Raw genomic sequence first — 24181 nt, 5'->3', positions numbered from 1 at the left:
GGTCGCAGTCACACGTCAGGTATAATTTAAACCACCTTCCTGTATTGCAGCCATGCTCAATACACTGCTGGATGAACGCCTCCCCACGCCGCTGCAATCTCCCACGATCCAGTGATCTAGAAAACCCTACCTAGCACCTGTACACGATCTGATTTCATCATAGTTGACGTACTCCCCCGGACGCCTTCCTTCGTATAAAACATATATATTAAATAGTTAAATTAAACTTGTCATCTCAATTGCTGCACAGAGGTCTCGCTGAGTGTAAACACTTTTTTTATTTGAATGTTTGGACAATTCCACCACAGTACGTATGCAGGCTGAACTTATTTTGCACGGTACGCAGCCAACCGTGTGTTACATGTGAGATAATACTTAAAGCTGGACACAAATTAATTCAAATAATCAACTTGCTGTATCGCCATCTCCTGGCGACCTCGATCAAGAAGTTCCCAGCAACTCCGATTAGCACGGTTGGCTACGTACGGTGCGAAAGAAGCTCAACGTACGTACACACACCGTGGCTAAATCTGAAAATGCCCACACTGCACCTCGCCAATGCTTTCTTACACCTCCTCCAGATCACCACAGCTGCTGCACGGCATACACGCATTCCAAATATCTGCCACAGCAGTCTCCGTAAACAATCTGGTCTTCCAGTCTTTCTCTTTGATCGCCAGACCCCAGAGCTGCCCTCCGACGTCCTGCACACGTGTTCTATGCAGCAGCAGCGTTCTTTATTTATTCATTTACCACATCTACAACGCTGAACACACTGGGGGCACTTTCACGAATCTCCATGCACCGACTCGAAATCGCTGCGTTACTCAAGGAACCCTTCCTCGCTTCCAAAACCCTGAAAACACAGGCGCGGCCAATAGCCAGCGTGCCCAGCAGACTTTCACGCCCTCTGCAAAAGTGGCAACAGCAATCAACTTTTCCCAATGGGTGAAAACAAAATAGGAATAGGCACTTATCAGTTTTGGCAATAAAACAGGTGTTAATATTTTAAAACACCAAATAGGTACCTATTGCAAGGCACACAAGTCTGCATTGACCCACACATACTTGTGGCAATACGTGTTCTTTTGTTCAGCATTTTGAAGCCGGCAAAAAAATTCAGTAGATATCAATTTTCCTCGTTGATCAACTCACCATAAGCTACACTGTCAATACCCTTTCAAAAGTGGCAGCGGCAGTGATCAACTATTCAAATGGGCGCAGCGGTGGCCAGATGTTAACCCCCTCGCATTGTATACAGGAGGTCGTGGGTTCGATCCCAAACCCAGACGCCTGCTGTTAATTTAGAGTTTGCGTGTCACTCTCCCCGTGGTCGCGTGGATTTGTCTCCGGGTTCCTCCGGTTTTTCCCTCCACATTCATAGAAACACGCGTTTCCAGCCTTTGGCTGCTATACAATTCCCGCGTGATAAGCCCACCTCGTTGAGCTATCACTGGTGGACCGGGTCGCTTCTAAAAAAAAAGAGAGACGCTTTCCCACCTGATGACGGACGCTTGCTTGTGTTGCGCCCGAAACGTCGTCATTCATTTTGTTTTATCTTCTACCCACGTGTCTTTACCGAAAGAACCAAAGACTACGGATTCCTGCAGTCACGAAAGCTTCACATCAAGTGAGAAGCTGTCTGGCCCAATTCGGTCCAATAATTTTTTGCAAGGGGGTTGGCTGGGAGGTTGGTGAAAGCAGATGAACTTACCGTCAGCGTGGACGTCGTTCCAGCCTTTTTGCACGTCTCCGACTTGTCCATCTTGAAATCCAGGGCGGTCATCACGGGCAAGTGATGGGTGAAGCAGTCCTCGCGAGCCTTGGCGATCCGGGCGTCGATGTCGCCGAGGGCGAACTCGCACACGATGGTACTGCCGTTCTTGAAGCTCTTGAAGAGGACGTAGAGGAGGTCGCGGCTCACGAAGGCGGACTGTATGTTGTCGTATTTCTCGCCGCAGTCGATGCTCAGCTGCACGTACGATTCGTGAATCCGCGTGTTGCTGAGACAGATGCGGACGACGGACGTCTTGTAATTGTTCTCTTTGGCGTCGCCCGTGTTGTTGTTGACCAGTATGTACACGTAATTGTCCACCGCGAACATGTCGACGAACTGCAGCTTGCTCCTCACCTTGTTCTCGCCGCTGATCTTGAAGACGCTCTCCTCCGAGTCGTACTCGTAGCTGAACAGCTTCTCCTTCTCGCTCACGTTCATGCTCCTGAAGGCGATCTCGGGCGTGTTCTCGTAGCGGTAGTCCGGCGGACTGCCCGACGGCTTCCAGTAGTCCGAACCCTGCCCCGTGAAGGTGGCCCCCACCATGATGCCATACTTGCTGCCGTCGATCCTCACCAAGACGCCCACCGTGGGCGCGTCCGCGTGGTTGGAGGCCATGTAGAGGTTCTTGGTGTTGAGCTTCTCCGTGCTCACGACGACGTCGACGATGCTGCCCAGGCGCCTCACCTCGCACGCGCCCTGGTGGACGCTGCCGCAGCTCAGCAAGATCTCCTGCTGCGAGTCGACCACCAGCAGCTTGTTGTAGTTGTCCGTGCTGGTGCGCTCGTGCGCGCACGTGGAGGACACGGTGGGCGCGTGGCACAGCATGCTGTCGTTGACCGGCCCGGTGGACACGCTGTCCTCTCGGCGCAGGGTGTCGCTCAGCTGGTAGATGTTGTTCACGGTCCCCACGTACACCTTGCGAAAGACGCCGTCCACGGCGAAGTTGTTGGTCTTCTCGCCGAAATGGAACTTGCCGTGCACGTGGAAGCCGTGCGCGGACCGCGTGAGCAGTTGCTGGACGATGACTACGACGACGATGATGGTGGTGATGGTGGTGGTGGTGATGGAGAAGACGCTGGGCAGGTGAAACGCTCGGACGGCGGCCACCGCCGTTCCTCCTCTCGCTCGCATGTTGAGCCCCCTCGGGGTTTTATTTTTTTTTATCCCTCCCCACCCCCCACCTCTCTCTATCTCTCTGCTTCTTCTTCTGATCGTCAACTCGCCAAATCGCTGCCACGGTCAAACGACTGTCATCACTCGATGGGGATCCACTCCTTTACGATAACGGCATCTAGCGCTGGCGGCACAGAGAGCGAGATGGGAGTGAGAGAGGGGGGGCGGAGAGAGATGTCCTCAGCTCGCGAACGCAAATACAAAACACAAGTTTGGCGAGAGTTCTCTCCGCTTTACTTACAACTGCGTCCGCTTCCTAACAGCCCATTGTCCCGTGTGCGCGTTTCCTCTGGCCGTGCGGTGCGCGTGTGCACGTGCGGTGCGCGTGTGCGCGCACGTCTGGGCGGTGCGCGCGCAGTGTGACCGACAGCGTGACAAGGAAGAGCGGAACTTCCCCGAAGCTCATGATCTTTACGAAGCTCTCTCTCTCTCCCTCTCTTTCCTCTCCGCCTGCCTTCCCTCCCCTCTCTCTCTCTCTCAGCCTCCTCTCTATGCATTTCCACCCCTTGCACGCAGCCAGCCAATTGCACACGCACACTTAGACACGCACGGTCACACACACACGCGCGCGCGTAACGTAAGGCAGTGATGTGCCATATTGCGTTGCGTGTAGCCATCCGCTCTGCCTGCCCTGCTGTTTGTTTACATAGTGGCTACTGACTACTCCATCCCTTCCTTGCACGGCTCTCTCTCTTTCTCTCCGTTCTTTCTGGGGGAAAAAAAAAACGTACGTTGATTTTTTTGTTGTTGTTGATGTTGTTGTCGTTGCAAATGTTCTATGCCCTTCTCATTGTTGCCCGTATTTGTTCAGGATGATGTGCGTACGTCGAATAATGCCGGAAAAATCATGGTGCGGCTTGCTGCTGCTGCTGTGATATGAGATGCGATGATGTCGCTAGCTATGCTGGTTTTAGCGCTAGAAAGGCCGGCACTGCGTGTCTCTCTGCGCATGTGTGTGTACCCAATGAATTCGTGTAACACTGCTCGGTGAATTATTTACATTTGCAAGGTCGTGAGATATGTCGACTGCTTTTGGTAAGGGCAGGCCTTCATCCAGCAGTGGATTGATCATAGCTGCTGCTGGTCGTGGTGATGATGGTGATGATGATGTGTGCGTGTCCTTGTGTTGCCTTGCAATTGGTTTCTTCTGCTGCACACTGATGGATTGCGTTGTTTGCGGATTATAAAGGATGACTGTTTAGTTGTCATAGAGAAATATAAGTTAATTTTTTTGTAAAAACACACAGAGCTCTGTGTGTGTGTTTTATCTTGCAAATCGCTGTCCAATACACCATCAGTACATACAGTATATATGAAATATACTGTTTTTATGACAGCTTAAATTTTGCGTGTCCTTTGCGTTTTCCCTATTTTCTAATGAACACCTTTGCCGCACTACGTGACATTAATTGACGATCAGTAATTCGCATTGTGAACTATTATTGATTTTTGATAATTATGGAGTAGCAATTACGTATTTAAATCGTACACAATAGTCTTCATTACAGAACCACGTGAATCACTAATGACTAACAAACATTTCCCTCTCGACTGTATTTTCCTCTCTCTGGGAATAGCCCTGTGCATGATTAACTCTTTACTAAACCAACGTGATTATTTGTTTACCTTGTCGAAGAAAATATTCGTAACTGACGTGTATGTTTAATCCGTAAAATTCCCTTCTTTAGATCATGTTCCGTTTTCACTCGGAACAATTTGCATTACGCACGATTAAATATATTTATTTTCGATCAGTTACACAATTAAGTGTTTAATGAAATCTTGTCCACCGTCTTCATTGCAGCACGCACATGGAATTTTGTATGAATATTCAACTCGTTTGAGCATTGCCGTCTGTATGAAGGAAGTAATTTGCATGGATTGGGTAGTTTTATTTGGTATTAAACCAACATGCAACAGCTGAAAATCCTCGACAATCTCATAGCAGCGTCAAGTAAGATCAAACAAAAACAGTGCTTCTGCAACCCTGGGCACACTCAGTGCATTTTAATTTCAGGGTGAACCATTTACAGATACATCATTGCTTTCTATCGGTCCACCTTTTTTTTGACTCAACAGGTGCTGATTGCATTATGGTTTTGTGAATGCTGCGTTGGACAAAGTGTATCATCAGGAAAGATGTTGAAATATTTAAGAAGTGCATTGAGGTTGGTGGGGGATAGAGGTCTGCAATTCAAATGTTTTCCCTTTACTGGACTGCAATATTAATCTCCCAATTGTTTTGGTTGGATATCTAAAAATGGATCACGTTGTGTTTTTGCAACGGAAGCTGATTAATCATTTACGGTGCCGCGAACGCATCTGCGCGTATCTTGCGGAGGGTGGGGGGGCGTTGCAAAAGTTAATGAATACTTGGCATTTATTTAAACAGGGATTTTTTTTTCTCCCCCACCCTGAAAATGCAGGGTGGGAGAAAAAAATTCTGAGGCTCTGTACCAAAATGCAGTTCCAATACAACAAATGTGGTCGTTTGACCAGTGCCCAATTTCAGTCCGGAACGCTGTGCCGGAAATTATTTTGTCCTTATTGTATACCCTATATGTCTGATCATAAGAATATAGGGTACAATAATATAGGATCATTATGGATGGGTGTACCTTGTAGTCTGGTGGTAGTGCCTTATGTGGATAATCCCTAATCCTCGAAGCCAGCCCGGCAGCGTTCCGCAAAATGTGTCGAGTGAGAAATCAAGCCCTGCGTATGACTCAGACTCCATGGCACTTGACCGACGCTGTGTACACATGCAGACGGCATCGTCACGCTGTCCAAGCAGGCAATCCATGCGCCTCAATTAAATACAACAGTGGCGGTGATAGCCGAAACAATTAACCGCACTTGCTTGTCAAATCGGGCAGTCTCTCACTGCGTTCACTTATTGCCTTCTAGAAGTCCGCAATGCATGGCTGGCTTAATAAAGAATTAAAGCTTTCGTGACTGCATAAATTACTCTGTTTTTTTTCGGTAAAGTCACGTATGTAGGAATACCATAAAATTATTATGGCTGGTTTATTGAGGCCACCCTTTAGGATGAGTGCCACGCACCATTATAACCATGTAGCATGGTTAGAATGGTCCCTGCTGCAAATAATGAAATGAGGCCCCCAGTATAAATTCCCTCGACTCTCCGTAGGCCTGCTTCTGAGCCCTTCGTATCCTGCCTATGGGCCCCGGTGCAGTTTCACCGCCTGCACACTCAATAGCTACGCCACTGCTTTCATACGATCTCGTATAGGGTTTGAACCCATCTTTTCCCCCGAGGAGATAATGCTACTCAAGGTATTGTCGAACACCACGTAGCATGCTTCTCTATGCTGGCTACAGTACAGTTATCAGTTTTAGCTTTCTCCTATATGATTCCGTATGATTGTTATCGGTGAGGTTAACGATATCAGACGAAGTGAATCAGCTCATGCCTCGAAGAGGCAGTGTTGTTTGACACGATGTCCGACGTTTCACTTCACGTCCTTGGAGTTTCTTCACAGACTGAATATTCTTCAGCGGAGAGATTTTCAACAGAACCGTTAACACCCATCCAGCAGCAGTTAGATATTGCTATTTTAAGTTTGAAAACGTATTCATTTAGCTATACGACTTATTTTTGCGTACTTAATTTGAACCTAGAAACGTGAGTTCAATTCCCAGCCATGGATATTATCAGGGGCAATGTGGTAACTAGTGTAAATTCTTTTACGCCGCTCTTTTTCACGTTAATATTTAATTTAATGTATTTTAGTTATGATTCATAATTTGATTAATTACCTTCACGCGCAATACCAATGTGTTTGCTGATTTTGTAATTTATTTAAAATCTGGAACCAATGACTCACTGTAATCTCTCCAAGACTTCCCTTGGAAAATAATATTACAAATCTGAAGGGTTTATTCTGCATGAGAAAGCATTATTATAAAACGCTTAAAGGCAGCGAACTCAGAAGAAGAAGTAGTATGTGTTTGCTACAGACCTTAAGCATAAACTTGCAAGTTCTATTCAATTGTATTCTTAGCTCTTTCGGTAAAGTCACGTTGAAGGGAAACAATAAAATAATAAAATATATATAAAACAATAAAAATTCTCACGTTTCGACCATAACACAAACGGTCGTCATCAGGTGTGAAAAAAACCATTTGTGTTATGGTCGAAACGTCGTGAGAATTTTTTTTATTGTTTTATATATTTTTTTATTATTTTATTGTTTCCCTTCAACGTGACTTTACCGAAAGAGCTAAGAATATGAATTACTGCAGTCAAGAAAGCTTTAAATCAAAATTATATTTAATTGTTAATGCTTGATGTTCTGTAGATACTTTAAATGTTAATGCCTTTACGAAAACAATATATCGTCTTAAACATCTACGCCTTTTCAAAGAGTGCTTTTTCATCTCAAGGACAGTATTTCACAAATGCAATGCATTATCTGTTTTTCTGCTCAGGTATATTTGATTTAATATAAGCAATGGATGCTTTTGTGGTGACTATAACATTGCATTCAACTGACTAAAAGGGAAATATGCGTGTAATGTTCTTCATGCAATTCCAGTATATGTGGGTAGAACGGTGGCACTTTGTTTGGTGATCTAGTCTGTACTAGAAACCTGTAAAACTTAGAATCAGTTCCCAGCCACAGCTTGGTATCGGTGGAAAGTAGTCACTGAACCGGAATTGGCCACTCCCTTTGCCAACGCGCAGCTGGCCCGGTGTGGTGAAGCGTGTTCAAATAACCCATGCCACAACCGACGAGGCAGGCGTATGGGAGGCCTTGATCCAGCAGAGCGCATTAATAACACGGATGTATTGGGTGGCGAATTGGCGACCTTGCCATTAATTATTATTATTTAGCATGTCCTGGCGTTGACAAGCTAGCCTGATGATGTGTTTTATTCTTGGCCTTACATTGTTAGATCGTTAAATTGAAATTAAACGCTAAACTGAACACACAGTGGATGTTCGGATTTTAATCTGTCTGCTTGATAATGGGAGGTTAATTCGGTTACCGCTTGGGGCGATCCATGCATTCGTATGCACACGTACGAGTAGTCGCCCTTTGTAAATCCACCGCTGGATGAGGGCCTCACCACGACTTGCTGGTAATGGGGGTTACGTGACCATGTTTCATGCTGGTAAGCCAGAGTTGTCAGGTGGGGGAACTATAAAAGTACTCGAAATACAGCACCCACTGCCAACGTAGCATCGCTAAACAATTTGTTTACGTTGAAGTCTTCGAAGTGAGGGTTGCTGCACTGCCCTCTGCTGCCCAGCCCGAGTTTAAAGTGCGACCCGTTTTTGTGCGTGGTTGGTCGTCCATCAGACCACAGTCGGGATTCAACCCCCACTTAGCTTCTGAGATCTGACGAGATCGGGGACATTCTCCTTGATTGGGTCATAGGCTTGTGGAAAATGTATATTGTTATGACATTGATTCAACAATTCCCTGTGTTTAGGAACGTGTCACTGAATCACCATAAGGCTCTTTTATCAGGAGTGTTCAGTATGTGGGGATTAAAGAACACCGCCCAGAGAAAATCCACACATACGAGGGGCTAACATCCAACGTTTCACGTAGATGGATTTACACCCTCCCCTCACCGCCGTATCGCCATGTCTTGGCTACCTTGCAGCTCAAGCCTACAACACGTGGTATTCCACAGCAGTCTTCCATTAAAATACCAACCAGGCTTCAACCTGCGTTAGCTCTTGAGATCTGGCAGAGATCGGGCACCTTCGGGGTGATTAGCTCTTGCGTCTCCGGGGCAAGAGGGAGCCAATCTACTTGCTGTACTGCCATCACATGACCATCACGGAGCCACGTTGGGTGTGAAGATCCACAAAGCCCCTCTCCTCCAGAGTGTTTGATGAGGAGCGGCCATCACCACGCTCGCCAAAGTTAAACCTTTGGGAATCTTAACGGTGCTCTGAGTGAGACAATGAGCATTTGTGATTCCACGCTTGTTTGTTTAACACGTAGGCTTTCGCGGCCAGTATCATCCATAATACAGTATAGGTTTATTTTTTGTTCACGCTTGTTTGTGAGTTCACTTAAAGGCATATGTGGTACAAGACGATCGCACTTACCTTTGTAGCGCAGAGATTGCGCTGCTCCCTGCTACAATAACCATTAACATCACACCAGACGTGCACAATGAATATAACGCCGGGTAGCCACCTACAACGCCACTCCGCAGCCAAATAGCAAAGGTGATTCTGTGTTGGGTGACCGCTGATGGCATCCAACCCGCTGGAGGATGCACTGGTAGCAGTGGTGGAATTTCGTTCGGTTGCTGTGAAGTTAAAGCAGCAGATAGCACGATATCTGTAGCATTTCATTTCGTGTTATTAGCATAGTCATCGGTGATGGTCAATCCACTGCTGGATGAAGGCCTCCTCAAGCATCCGCCATCTCGATCCTGCAATGTAATAATCTACATTTCAGCAGCGCATGAGCGGATTTCGTCATATATTCCATTTCCGCGGTGGGTGTCCTCACAGATAAGTTCACTTCCTTGGCCGGCACTCCATCATTATTTTTGACGCTGTTAATTACAGTGAGGGAAAAAAAGTATTTCATCCCCTGCTGTTTTTGTACGTTTGCCCACTGACAAAGAAATGATCAGTCTATAATTTTAATGGTAGGTTTATTTGAACAGTGAGAGACAGGATAACAACAAAAAAATCCAGAAAAACGCATGTCAAAAATGTTATAAATTGATTGTCATTTGAATGAGGAAAATAAGTATTTGACCCCGTCTCAATCAGAAATATTTCTGGCTCCCAGGTGTCTTTTATACAGGTAACGAGCTGAGATTAGGAGCACACTCTTCAAGGGAGTGCTCCTAATCTCAGCTTGTTACCTGTATAAAAGACACCTATCCACAGAAGCAATCAATCAGATTCCAAACTCTCCACCATGGCCAAGACCAAAGAGCTCTCCAAGGATGTCAGGCACAAGATTGTAGACCTACACAAGGCTGGAATGGGCTACAAGACCATTGCCAAGCAGCTTGGTGAGAAGGTGACAACAGGTGGTGCGATTATTAGCAAATGGAAGAAACACAAGAACTGTCAATCTCCCTCGGCCTGGGGCTCCATGCAATATCTCACCTCGTGGAGTTGCAATGATCATGAGAACGGTGAGGAATCAGCCCAGAACTACACGGGAGGATCTTGTCAATGATCTCAAGGCAGCTGGGACCATAGTCACCAAGAAAACAATTGGTAACACACTACGCCGTGAAGGACTGAAATCCTGCAGTGCCCGCAAGGTCCCCCTGCTCAAGAAAGCACATATACATGCTCGTCTGAAGTTTGCCAATGAACATCTGAATGATTCAAAGGACAACTGGGTGAAAGTGTTGTGGTCAGATGAGACCAAAATGGAGCTCTTTGGCACCAACATAACTCGCCGTGTTTGGAGGAGGAGGAATGCTGCCTATGACCCCAAGAACACCATCCCCACCGTCAAACATGGAGGTGGAAACATTATGCTTTGGGGGTGTTTTTTCTGCTAAGGGGACAGGACAACTTCACCGCATCAAGGGGACGATGGACGGGGCCATGTACCGTCTAATCTTGGGTGAGAACCTCCTTCCCTCAGCCAGGGCATTGAAAATGGGTCGTGGATGGGTATTCCAGCATGACAATGACTCAAAACACACGACCAAGGCAACAAAGGAGTGGCTCAAGAAGAAGCACATTAAGGTCCTGGAGTGGCCTAGCCAGTCTCCAGACCTTAATCCCATAGAACATCTGTGGAGGGAGCTGAAGGTTCGAGTTGCCAAACGTCAGCCTCGAAACCTTAATGACTTGGAGAAGATCTGCAAAGAGGAGTGGGACAAAATCCCTCCTGAGATGTGTGCAAACCTGGTGGCCAACTGCAATAAACGTCTAACCTCTGTAATTGCCAACAAGGGTTTTGCCACCAAGTACTAAGTCATGTTTTGCAGAGGGGTCAAATACTTATTTCCCTCATTAAAATGCAAATCAATTTATAACATTTTTGACATGCGTTTTTCTGTTTTTTGTTGTTGTTATTCTTTCTCTCACTATTCAAATAAACCTACCATTAAAATTATAGACTGATCATTTCTTTGTCAGTGGGCAAACGTACAAAATCAGCAGAGGAATCAAATACTTTTTTCCCTCACTGTACATCACGCAAAAACGCACATTTTAACACTTTTTTTACGAAGTAAAAATTTTCCAAGGTGCTTTAATTGTCATGTCACAATTTAGACATTTAAAAAAAAGTATTTTGCAGCTGTTATGAGTATATTTTTTTTAATTAAAGGTCACACATTGTCCTTTCTCAAATGAGCACATGGACGTTTTGATCTCTTGCATAGCCCTTAGCCAGTGCTGGAAATTCCTCATTCCTATGACGGAGGTGAATCTTCCCTAGAACAACCACTGTTGACTTACCTCACAGGGTTACCCATTTACATTGAATCCGTCAGGATTTTCACTGAACAGTACATTTTTTTCTAACCTCTACACCACCTGGTTAGTCTTCTTCTTTCGTGTGGCTGATGTCGATGCAGAGCAACAACCACAATTTCACATTCAGGTGGCCAAGCCCAGGTAACCGCGTCGGGAGTAGCGGAGTGTGATCGCTGTGATGTCTCCTTCGTGTTTGTGTGTGGATCGTCGTTGTACGTTGTACGGTCTGTTCTAGATGACCACAGTCAGATATCCGCATGGTTTTGTACGGTTTAGGGTGGACCGTAAGCTTCGTGTAAGATCAACAAAACCAGGGATACTGATTAGTGCAGGTTGGTGAATGGGTGTAGGAAGGATCCAGAACTGGTTCATACTCGTGTGGTCATGACCGGTTCAGATTTCGCTCGCCACTGATATCAGCCAGGGCTGTGAATCACACTGTGTTCAGAATGCATTGCACTCAGCACTGCATCAGCTCCCGTTCTCCCTTACGTATGCAATTTCCAATGCTATTATAGCACAACATATTTCATTATGTGCTTTGAAGCATTCAACAGGGGCTGGGTGGAATTGCTCAAATAAAACAGCGGACACAACAGGCTGCCCGACTGCCTTTGGGAACGTCACCTATTTGATAATTGTGACTTTGAAAAAAAAATATCCCACGAGATGCGATGTGCGCTGTCCACCCCGATGGAAGGCTGTCAGCATTGACCAAAGCACTTCGAGGGCCATTTTTAATGGAAGACGCTCAAGACTGTCTCCTGTTCGCCTTGCCGTGCGGCATGGGGATAGCAATCCGGAGCGAGCGATAACACCCGAACGTGGTTATCTGCGAGGGGTTTTTGTTTGTTGGCAAATTTAAATACGTTTGATGCAGCAGTGCTGTGTCTTGAAATGCAAATCTCACGCCAAGTGCGTCACAGTCTACACGCGCTGTTTTAAATGCGCGCATTGCACGGTGAGATTAGCTGTGTGGTCTCGACTTTGCAAGCGAGAGGGGCCACGCGACAGAAATCGATTACCTCGTGCAGCATTAGCGGCTGCTCTTGTCAGAGGGAAAATACGAGGGCTTTTTTTTGGTCTTCTAATCGTGTGAAAAGCGCTGGAAGCGTTGTCTCCCCAATTAACAGTTTGTCGTAAGTAGAACATGAGCCCAGTTCTCGGTTTGTCTCCGCGTCACCCACATGGCTTTTTGTTGTTGAAGTGACTCAAGTTTTACACTTTCCCCTCTGCAGTTAAGTACTGGGGTGGGTGCCGCTTGTCCCTTTGTAAACAACATCGCAGCAAAGCTGATAACAAGGCAGTGGCAATTGTTGAAGAGCAAGCTGCAGGCATCCCATTAGGCTCTTCTAGTTGCTTATCCTAAACCCAAACAAATAGTGTTGGCAGACACATAGGGGTGCATTTATATTAATTGACGGCCCTCTATGTCAATCTGTCTGGTGTGTAGGTCGTGTTTTTTTACTTACTTCACCATGCTGGTTAGTGGGGGTTGGTAAATTAAGTTTTAGTGGGGGCCCTAGGGGCTGGTTAAGGCATTCCTCATCACCGATGTTCGCCAATCCTGGGGGAAAAAATCAGGATGTTGGTTTCTGAGTCCAATGCGATAACCACTGCACCACTGTCCCATCACACGTATATATATTTTAAACGTGAAGCCCCCTTTGTGATTCCACTGCTGGATGAAGGCCTCCACATGCCGTTTTGGTCGTGCGGGTTGTTTTCCCATACTTCACCGCTCTGTTCAGTGCAGGTTAGTGAATGGGGTGTTGGTGGAGGCAGGACTGGTTCATCGATAACTTTCCACAGCATAGAATTGGACCGTGACAATTAAAATTAACATGCCAATGTCCCTTATGAATAACTTTTTAATCAGTGTATATTACTATGGCATGGTTCATGGGGGCATGAATTTACATTAGAGAAAAAGTGTGCAAGGCAGCATGGTGCGGCATACTTTTAATGTAATTGACAGATTCGGGAACGTACACAGTTTAATGACATCATCCAAACTCTTAGGAACAGTTTGTGGGCTTGGGCAGGACACGTCGCTGGAAGGGATTATGAGCCACGGTGGCGAGATGTTGACTACCTCGCCCGGTACATCGGAAGTCGTGGATTCAATCCCGCCTGCTGTATATTTGGAGTTTGCGTGCTTCACGTCCCTTGGTCGCGTGGATTTTTCTCCGGGTCCTCCGATTTTTCCTTCCACATTTAGAAACACGCGTTGGCATTATTTGGCTGCTTTTCCACGTGATAAGACAATAAGTTGAGCTATCATTGTGGCCAGGTTGCTTCTGAAAAGCGCAGTGGGCCTTGCCTGCTGATATAAATATGGTTGTATCTATATTTGCTTTATTTGGTGACCTTGTAACGTTCTGAGCCGCCCCAACTGGACAAATGTGAAAAAAGGAGCTTTATAGCTCATCGGATTCCTCCGGTACAAATATTCTGATTCTGGCGAGACGTAGTGATGAGATCAGTCGTGACGCTCAGGTGCAGGATGGATTGTTGCATGGCGGGATCAAGGTGAAGGTTGCTTGCGAAAGCCTTCATCCAGCAGTGGAGTTATCATGGCTGACGATGATGAGTCTAGAATGTCAATAGCCAGCAGGTTCATCACTGAGTGTGCTCACGACTGCACCCAAACGCCGCCTATGATATCCATCCATACAGTATATAAAAGCCGTGTTAAAACAAAATAATAAATAAAAGGTTAGCTTTACACACAGTGCCCGCAACGCCTTTTTTTAACCACCACCATCATCATCGGGTAAAAAAGAAAAAAAAATCCCTCAAATTTTGAAATGTGGCCACTTGTGAAATTCACTTTTGAAACCCTTTTCGAAGGAGCTCAGCGCACAACCGCGCGATAAGCTGTCTCCATTTTCCTGTGCGGTCTTCGAGACAGAAAGTAGTGCCCCTGTGACGTCAGCACGTCAAGCGTGCTGGAGGTGGGGGGATGGGGTTACCCCATCCCACCCACCTCGCAAGCCATAACGTGGTATTCACGAATAGCATCGAGAAAACCAAAGTATATGGTATTCACGAAGCCTGCAGTCGTCATCGCTCACGAAAGCAATTTGCTGCTCAAATGGGCATTGAGATGGTGTTCAGCTCCTGTTTTTTTTTTGTTACAGCCCTGAGTGAACGTTGTGAATTACACATTTCTATGGCAGGGGCAGGTCTGGAATTAATTGTGGATTTCTCTGCTGTAGTAAAATATATTTTAAAAAAAGTGGTTTCCCCGCTCCATTTGAGCCATGGGGCTACGACACTCGTGTCCCCCGGTTACAGCGCTGAGCCATGTTATTGTGGTGGGGGCAAGTGTGTCCATAGGAAAAAAATGTGGTATCAATTTTATCGACCCGAAAGGGATGATGGGCTGAGGCAACCCCCAATCAGGATTTGAATTCGCAAGCATTACGATTGCGAGCCACTGGCTTTAGCCCGCGTAGCCACCTGGCCGGTTAGAGAGTCATTAGGAAAAAAAATAGAAACTATGTGAACCAGATACATTTCTATTGTTAATTTATTATTATCGCTTACTGTAGTTTGCAATTGTTATTTTTTACGCGGATTTTAGTTTTGGTTGGTAATTTAACTTTTTCTGTTGAAAATAAGATGTTCATACGGTTCGAGCGCAGTGTTCTTAACTATTCTTCAGATTCACATTTGAAACCATTGGGGGTTTGACAGCAGCACGATAATGATGGGGGGGGGGGGGGTGTTTTCAGTGTTTGTGTTTTGCTGGGGGCCGCACTAAAGGCCACCAGGGGCTGCCAGTGGCCCGCGGGCCTTGCGATGAAGAACGCTGTTCTAGAAACTTCCAAAAAACATTCTCAGTGAATGTGTTTAGGAACGATTATCCCCTCGTGTAAAATACGTTGAGATGCTGTTACCTTCAGTCAAACTACAAGTGATCCCCTGCTCAAATCAACACTGAGGTGGCACTCAACTCCCGTTAACAGCCCTGAGCCAGTGGTGCAAACTCCACAGTCCTATGGCGGGCGCGGGTTTATCCATTAGAACGGTTGGCTACGTACGGTGTTAAAGAAGGTCAACATTCACACCACCACTTTTGACTTGTTGTCACGTAGTGACACTCATCAGATGCTGTATACATTTTTAATTGTGTATGTCTGTACAGAACGCTAGATTTGTTTTTATTGTCCAGCGCATTTATGCATGAATCATTCATGCAGAAAGGTGGATCCGTAGCGGTTTGCGGGGTCTGAGGCTTGGGAAACCCGACTTCAACTCGGTGGAGTTGACATAGCCTCAGTTGGCCAGAAGGTGGTAATGATTTCCAATACAGTATGCACATTGCATATTGATGTTTCTTAATTGTGCGACGCGTGTGCATTGGGGGCCACAAGTCAGCAGTGAATCCCGGTCAAATAAGCGTTGTGTTCAGTTCAATCACCAACGGTCGTGCCGTTAATCTATACGATTACATGTTGGGAAATACGACTGATATTGAGTCCTTATGTCATATGCTTTCATTGATATTAAATCAACGCACTAATTGCTGATGGGTGTGTGGGTGGTGGTGGTGGTGCAATGGTTAGGGCACTACGATGTGATCCGCGATTGCTACGTTTGGTTCCCAGCCACGGCTAACATCAGTGGTGAGCAATATCTGAATCCGTCTTGGGTGCCCCCATTCACTAAACCCGCACTGAGCAGTGTGGTGAAATATGGTCAAACAGCCCCCATGATCATCCAACAGCGGATGGACACATTTACGTGAATTATTTTTCAATGTTGATGAAACTGTCCATGGCAATGACGTCACATCTAAATGTTGGGTGATATGAATATGTGCGCATGTACAATCACTATTCGATGTTCAAACCCTGCTTATCTTCTGATATCTGACGAGAATAAGTGCAATATTGGTGAGCTGATAATGTGCATACCACTCATAACTAGATCATATCTCTAAATGTTGAGATGTCACTCACAGCTCAGTCATGTATGAAAGTGTGATATTAAACCACTGATAAATGGCTCGTATATCTCAATGTTGGGCCATAGTACAAATATCACGATGATGAATCGAGGTATTAGATTATGTAATTCATACCTTAATAATGTCTCTCAGTGCTAGGCCATATTACAGATAACACGATCAAGCACCTAGATACAGTATTAGATTGTACCATTGATAACTGGCTCATATTTATCACTGCTGGATTGTGTCTCTTTGCTAACTTCGGTCATGCACCTCCGATTAGCACGGCTGGCTACGTACGGTGCGAGAGAAGTCCAACATACACTCACGTATCAAGCGCTTGACAGGCGACAACGCCGACAACTGGGGTGGTCTCTCTAAATGTCGCCCATAATCGGCTCATCATAATAATAATAAACTCCCCGGTGCGACCGCGGGGGGCTACGCCACTTGAAACTCACTTTCCGCACTGACCCGAAAACCGACCGTGGTGGTGGTGGTGGGGGGTTGGGGCCCTCCGTGGCTGCTGCTTCTTCTTCTTTTTCCTCCTCCTCTCTTCGTCGTCGTCGTTGTTGTTGTCCCTGCGTGTGGTTGCCACGCCGCTGGTGCCATCTCGTGGCTGCGTGTGACCAAGCGCCCCCCCCCTCTTCTCTCTCTCTCTCTCCGTGCCCCCCTCTCCCCGTCTCTCTCTCTCTCCCTTCACTCGGCTCGTGCGCGGGCGACCCGCAAAGATGGCAGCGAATGGAGTGGTGGTGGTGGTGGAGTTGAGGTGAGGTGAAGCGTTATTGGATTTTTTGTTGTTGCCTCGCCTGACCATCGCATGCAAACACGGTGTCGTTACCACCTCTCCCCCCCACACACACACACACCCGAGCCCTTCCCCTTTGCAGGTGCGTCGACTGAAACGTTCATTTAGATCGTTCGCTGAGGGGGGGGGAGGGTGCAGCATGGGGTTGCGCATTTCGTGTGCAGTCATTCACCCTGTTTTGTGATCACCAATTATTCTTCTTCTGCCACGGGAATGCAGTATTTTTTAGAAGCAGTATATATTTTTTAATCTGCCTCGAATATGGTCTGTCATTTTGATCACAAGAGTGAATTCGTTTGGCCCATTTTCACGTCGCTCGCTGCCGATATAATAAATCAGGTCGTGTGGCCGACCGTGGTTATAAAATTGCAGAAATTGCGTTGCGGCATTCGTAAAGTCTATTTTCATAAATAAAAAAACACAGCAATTGCTGACATTGACATTTTCAATAACGCATTCCAATTGCGTTCGTATGACTACATTCCATTGTGTATTACACAAGCTTCGAGGTTTTGTGTTTCCGTTCTTTTCAAAATTAAATTTTGACTGCTAGCATCACAATAAAAATGCATTCCAATGGTTTAAACATCAATGGTATGAATGCAATAATTAGTGTATAAATACCAGCCCATATCTTGTAGACCTGCTGTCACTGCGTGTATTTGATAACAGTAATGACAGTTGATTTCGTGTGCCCATAATGATTCATGTTTTTTTTATCTTTCTTAATTCAACACTGAAAACTAAAATGTGATCACCTGAGCATTAAGCACTTTTTGACATACATTGCATAGCTATTTAATAAATAAACAAACCATTGTACAACTTACTATTGTATGATAAAAAAATATATACAGGATATATAATTTTAAATTTGTATAGTGTATTCTTATAAACATGGTTATGATTATATTATGTAATATCATCATACTGCTTGAGGATTTGTACGCTGTTCGTTTTGTTTATCTGTAAACACATGTTTACTGCATTGATTCGTTTGACCCAGGCCTCCATTGAACTCGAGACAGTTGATATCAATGAGCCTTTGCCTGGCTCCGAAGTTATTTATTGTAGATATGGGAGGTGAAGAGGCATTGGAAGTGCCCTGCAGCGCACTGTGCAAATGAAACCGGCCGTTTGAGTTAAATTCCTGGCCACGGCTAACATCTTCCATCAACCTACAGCGACCAGCATGGTGAAGTATGGTCAAACAATCCCCCGTGATCAACACGGTGTGGGGAGACCATCCAGCAGTGTATTGACACGAATATAAATTATTCATTATGAATTCCATATTCATATACAGATTGGGGTGATATTGAAATTGACAACTTCTAGACCTGTACTTTATAATATACAGAGGAGTGGCTCAGATAAAACAAAAACGGATCATGAAAACCTTGTGTCAGGCTATTAAACGTGTGTGTCCGCACCTCCGACTTGCACGTTTGGCTATATACACTTCTGTGGCCGTCTGGAATGCACTTCCTTCCGATATTTGGAAGCCACTATGCACTTTTAAACTTAGATTGACAAACTAAATCTTGAGAACTGCTTTTTGTGTTTAGTTTGTTGTCCTTCCCCCGCACCTCTGATTACACGGTTGGCTACGTATGGTGCGAAAGAAGTTCAACATACATAAATACATATTGCCCACCTTCCGTAGAGTGTGGGCGAAGATGTAGAATGTTTGTATTGCCTCTTCTTAAGAGTGACAGGCTTACATTCCCGCTACGTGCTTGAGGTCACTTAGGACCTCGAGTCAATGACCCTTGAATAGTGAGGAAAAGTTCATCATTAATCAGCGCAGGTGTAAAGATGGTTTATTTTTTTTATCTTTTTGCAAGCATGGCTCATCGTACAACCCGGATAATCCACCTGCACAGCTCATCGTCAGTTAACTGGGTCATTAATTTTATATTTGTTCGCATTGTACAGATATTTTTTTCGCATTACCGGCAGCATCATGAAAAAATAACAGGTTTGACCCACACACACGTAGAAACGTCTTTGACTAACTGTAACGCTAAATTTAGATTTAAAGCTTTCGTGACTGCAAGGATTCATCTTCTTTGCTTCTTTCGGTAAGGTCACGTAGAATGAGAATAAAATAACACAATAAAAGTCTCACGACGTTTCGGCCACATCGCAAGCGGCCGTCTTCAGGTGAAAGGTACAGACCTGTCGGGACGACAGAGCTTCAATGTCGTCCGACAGGTCTGTACCTTTCACCTGAAGACGGCCGCTTGCGTTGTTTTATATATATTTTATTATTTTATTGTTTCCCTTCAACGTGACTTTACCGAAAGAACTAAGAATATGTAACGCGCTTATATTTTAAACTGAGAAACGAAAGGAGCTGCCACAGTGGTGTTACGATTAGCAGAAAACTGGACCTGCAATTCATTGACTTAGACCGCCGTGCCGTTTGTACATTGGCAACTTCTGTAGAGTGCAGGCGAAGATGGGAACATTGGCAAGTGCACACACACTTATCGGTTCCTGACTTTCGGAGCTGGTAATCGATTATGAATGCAGTTATAAGTTTACCGGATATCGTTTCACAACCCGAATGTTCGTATACAGATGTGGTCGCAAATTTGAAGTAGCAGTTCGTACACTGCACTAGAAATCCGGAGACATTAATTTGATTCCCAGCCGTTGCTAGCGATCAGTGGTAAGTGGTGTCTAAACCCATCCTGGGTCACACTCTATCTTCACCAACCCCTTATTGACCAGCGTGGTGAAGTATATCGAAGCAAGCTCCATGACGCGTATGGCATGGGGAGGCATATTTCGAACAGTGATCGACAAAGGGCTGGAAATTCCGAATAAATTGTCGAAACTGTCACTGATGTAAATGTTGGGTTACGTCGCTGATACGAGGTCATAGCTAAATGTTGGGCTAATCCAACTTAAAATTAAGTCGAATATCTAAGCGTTGTATTATATTGCCCACACTGGCTGATGCGGCTGTACGTTGTGTTACATCGCTGATGTACACGCACAGCCCTTTTGTCGACACGCTGCCGGAATAGGATCCCTCCCCTTGATAAAAAAAAAATCGCACGAACAAAGTGTTTCGTACTAACTCGCGCAACCCTGCACTTTGCAGCGAACCTCCCGCCAACTCCGGCCAGGCGAACGGCGACAAACTCTGCAAAGAAGTCGCGAGGAGCGAGAATAAAACCGCGGACGAAGAACCGGCGGCAACAGCGCCAGCAGCAGCAGCCGCACAAGCAGCGGCAGCAGTGGCGGCGGCGGCAGCGAAAGATTTGAGCCGCGCCGGCACCGCCGATGGCTCCATCGACGATGCCGCGGACCCCGGGAAGGGTTGCACGCCCGCCAAAGCGGACGACGAGTGTGACGTTCTCTTCCTGCGCGACGACGGCTCGGCGGCCGCCGCGATGATGATGGGCGGCGGCGGCGGCGGCGGCGGCGGCCGGGCGCTCGCCAACTCGGTGGACGCCGTAATCGAGAGCGTGGTCATGGGGACGGGCAGTGTGTCGGTGCACCCGAAGCGGAGGAGGCCCAGCCGGGGGCCTGCGCCACCGCTCTTCGACGACCCGTCGCTCCCCGACGGCTGGGTGAGGAAGCTCAAGCAGAGGAAGGCGGGCCGCTCCGCCGGGAAATACGACGTGTACATATTCAAGTGAGTGTCCGTGCCGGCCGCGCGGGCGACCCGACGGACGTGCGTCAACGTTGGCACACCCGGTGTTGGGCTAAGGGTTCCGGGCGCACGCTGACGTTAGCGTGTCTACTGGGTACGTCGTGCACGCTCGGCCTGCTTGTCGTTCCACCGCTGGATGAGGGGCGTGTGCAGGTCGTGCCGGGGGGTGCTCAACTGGCGATCAAGTCACCTCGAATCTTAACCCCGACCTCGTCAGACTATTGTGAAGCTAAGTGGGGCCATGCCTGCGTTTGTGCTGAATGAGGGGCTACCGTGCATGACAGGTGTAATAGGGTGCTGCGGTGCTACGCCGCAACACAGCAGGTGGGAATGCAGCAAAAGCAATTTCCCTGTGCGTCTACGCTCCCACGTTTGTGTTCCCTGCTGTCACCAAACCGCTCTGACTTGTGCGGTGAAGTGTGGTAAAATAACCCCCATTACCAGCACAGCATGGGGAGGGCCCTCATCCAGCAGTGGATTACGCCACAACAACCCCCCCCCCCCAACCTTCCGATCTCTATTTTTTAAAATGGGAAAGTTGGCAACCCTGGCAATGTGAGAGCAACTCCAGTGTGAGTTCCCATACCTGTTGCCACCTACGAGGTATACAAAAATGGGACATATCATGGGAAGAAGAAGAATATCTCCCAATGCCCCTAGAGGGGAGTGTATATGTTTGTGCAGCTGGCTGTTAATGCATTGTGGTGTAGAAACCGGGACTTTGTAGGACATCAACAGTGGATCATGGGACCTTCCCTTTGCCACTACCAAAATATGAGAATAGGTTTTCTCCTTTTTGTCTGGCAACAAAACAGGTGTTGAGATGTTAAAACACCAAACTGAAACCTTGTACAAGGAATCATGTCTGCAATAACCACAATACTTGTGGTCAGAATGCAAACAAAAACACACTCTGATTATATATTGGCATTGTCCTTGAAACTGATTGGTCCACACCAGAGACAGCTTTCTTTCGAGCCTAATCTCTGGTGTGGACAAATCAGTTTCAAAGACAATGTATATTTTATCAGAGTATTTTTTTTTGTTTGCATTCTGACCACAAGTATTGTGGTTAATGCAGACATGATTCCTTGTCAAATGTTTCAGTTTGGTGTTTTAACACCTTAACACCTGTCTTGTTGCCAGAAAAAAAGAGGAAAACTAATTCTCATCAACAGTGGATGTTTTCCATAAAAGAAGTTTTTGAGTTAGGTTGCATAAGTATAAATGTGTTGTTTAACCCGCCACCACCCGACACGGCCAATTAGTAAGGTTTGTCACCTGAACAAAACATGCCAATGTGTTACCAGTACAGCACACCGGTGTGTTGTAGAGTAAACCAACAACATTTACAATTATGCATAAAGTGGATATTTTATGGAAAATTTACCAATGACATATGGATGTGGAATGGTCACAACTGGTTTAGAGCTGTGATCAGGAGTGATCAGGAGTTGAGCACTACCCTACACATGATTTAAAACCCATTTTTTATTCACGTATATAATCAACCTCTGTGTTTACATATATATTTTTAAATCATAGTTGCTGAGCACAGGTCCCAAATGCCCATAATACCAAATTAAATTTACAACAGATAAGGGGTTAACACACGATCTAACCCCCCCAAAAAACCCTCTATTATGGAGATAAGTGTTTATGCGTCTGTTGAATTGAACAATATTATGAAAATAAATGTGAAAATATATGATGGGAAGAGTGAAGAAGCGTCGTGACCCGCAGTGTGGTGACTAAACACCGTATGGACGAGGCAAAACAGCCAGTCTGGCAGACCAAGTCCCGGGAAGACTGAAAATTCATGAAAATCTGGAACAGGTGGTAATCCTAGCCCACACCGAGAAAGAAACGCTCACATTATCGCCGTGCACTTTCCTTGCAGCCCTGTGGGAAAGCAGTTTCGCTCCCACGCGGAGCTACGCGCCTACTTCAGCAAGACCGGAGAGACCACCCTGCAGCCCGAGGACTTCGACTTCACGGTGGCAGGACGAGGGGGCTCCGACGGCAAGGGAAACGGCTCCCTGGCGCGCCCCTTCACGTCCTCCAGCTGCTGGGGCCTGGGGCGGGGCAGAGGCCGCGGCAGAGGCCGGGGCAGGGGCAGGGGAAGGGGAAGGGGCAGGGGGCGAGGAGGTCGGGCGCTGACGGACGCCGTGGGCCACGGCTTCGCGAGGGGAAGGGGCAGGCCCCGTAACGACCAGCAGGGCGGCCCGTACGTGAAGAGCATCGTCGTGAAGCTGCCCTTCTCTCTGGCCGCCGTGGCGGCGGCGACGGAGCCAGGCCCGGCGGGATCGGCGGACACCGCCGCTGTCGTTCCAGTCAAACGGAAGCGTGGGCGGCCGAAGTTGAACAGGGATCCTTCGCCGACGCCCGTTCCGCCGCCAAAGAAGCCGAGGTTGGAGAACGCGGCGCCGGCCGAGGGCAAGCGGGCGGCGGACGGGAAGCCGATCGCGTCTTCCTCTGAGGTTTCTCTCAAAGCGGCGGCCGTCGCCGCTGCTGCTGCCACCGCGCAGGTCCCCGCGGCGGGAAAGCCTCAGGAGAGCAGGCCGCCCGGGACCAGGCCAGAGTCTGGCACGCACCCGAAGGTCAAGCTCAAGTTCTACAAACAGAGGTGCAAGAACAACTCGGCTGAGAAGGTCAAGAACAAGGAGGAGCCGAAGGTGCTGTCCATTTTAGTGAAGGAGCCTGCAACGGTCGACGAGAAGTCGCAGACGCCGCTGCCAGAGGAGAATAAAGTGTCGGCGTGCGCCGTCGTTAAAGAGCAGCCGACGCAGCCGACGGTTGTGGTGGCAGACAGCAGCTCATCAACATAACGACGAGCGCAGGGAGGGCAAGCGATGCGTGAGGCGACCGTGAGTGTCTGTGTTCGCCCGGCGAAACTTACTGGCTGCATTTTTTTTATCAAAACTTGTTCGTGGAAGGAAAAAAAAAACACGCAAACATCCACAAGGACGAGCTGGTGATCGGTGGCTGAACTTATCCCAGCTGAGTGTCATGAGTCGTGCGGTAGAGCACGTCGCTCTCGGCGGCACGCTCGCCACCGCGGTCCCAAAACAATTTGAACACGGCCTGGCAGATTTCCCACGTTGGGCTTGCTCCAGAGCACACTGACAAGAGTATACGTTACGACATCTTTACGTTGCTATAATCGGCCTATATGCCGCGTCGGGACTTGCATCTTAATAATTTCTTTTTACTCGTGAAGCTGTTTGGTTTCTTTCCCTGCGAAGCCGTTTCCATCGTTGTTTCTGCCGCTCATGAGTCACAGGGTGGCACGTTTTTTGGAAATGTCCGCGGGTGATGTAAAGTCATTGCCAGTGTAAAAT

General features: G+C 47.0%; 2 protein-coding genes across 3 annotated transcripts in view; one reads left to right on the top strand and one right to left on the bottom strand.

Moving 5' to 3' along the window:
• PLXND1 (plexin D1) overlaps window positions 1-3388 on the bottom strand; it is a 91989-nt gene extending 88601 nt beyond the window's left edge. The window contains exons 1-2 of one of the 2 annotated variants that reach the window (XM_032966480.2): window positions 3192-3388; window positions 1715-3074 (exon numbers count right to left, since the gene is read on the bottom strand). In XM_032966480.2, the coding sequence (XP_032822371.1) occupies window positions 1715-2908 (1194 nt within the window). In that variant the 5' untranslated portion in view covers window positions 2909-3074; window positions 3192-3388. Of the gene's footprint in view, window positions 1-1714 lie in introns of both variants that reach the window. The other variant, XM_076072091.1, reaches the window with a different exon arrangement.
• Window positions 3389-3517: 129 nt separating this feature from the next.
• On the top strand, window positions 3518-23668 carry LOC116949324 (uncharacterized). Its single transcript, XM_032966481.2, has 4 exons — window positions 3518-3677; window positions 17094-17131; window positions 20286-20822; window positions 22741-23668. Exons 2-4 carry the CDS (start codon window positions 17094-17096, stop codon window positions 23666-23668), a joined length of 1503 nt encoding a protein of 500 aa, XP_032822372.1. The 5' UTR covers window positions 3518-3677.
• The last annotated feature ends 513 nt before the right edge of the window (window positions 23669-24181 follow it).

Source organism: Petromyzon marinus, chromosome 36 (assembly GCF_048934315.1).
Source record: "Petromyzon marinus isolate PM22_M1 ecotype Great Lakes invasive population chromosome 36, UKy_Petmar_22M1.pri1.0, whole genome shotgun sequence".
NCBI classification, from domain to species: Eukaryota; Metazoa; Chordata; class Hyperoartia; order Petromyzontiformes; family Petromyzontidae; genus Petromyzon; species Petromyzon marinus.
The sequence above is the reverse complement of the archived record's forward strand: the minus strand, read 5'-3'. Positions and strand labels throughout refer to the sequence as shown.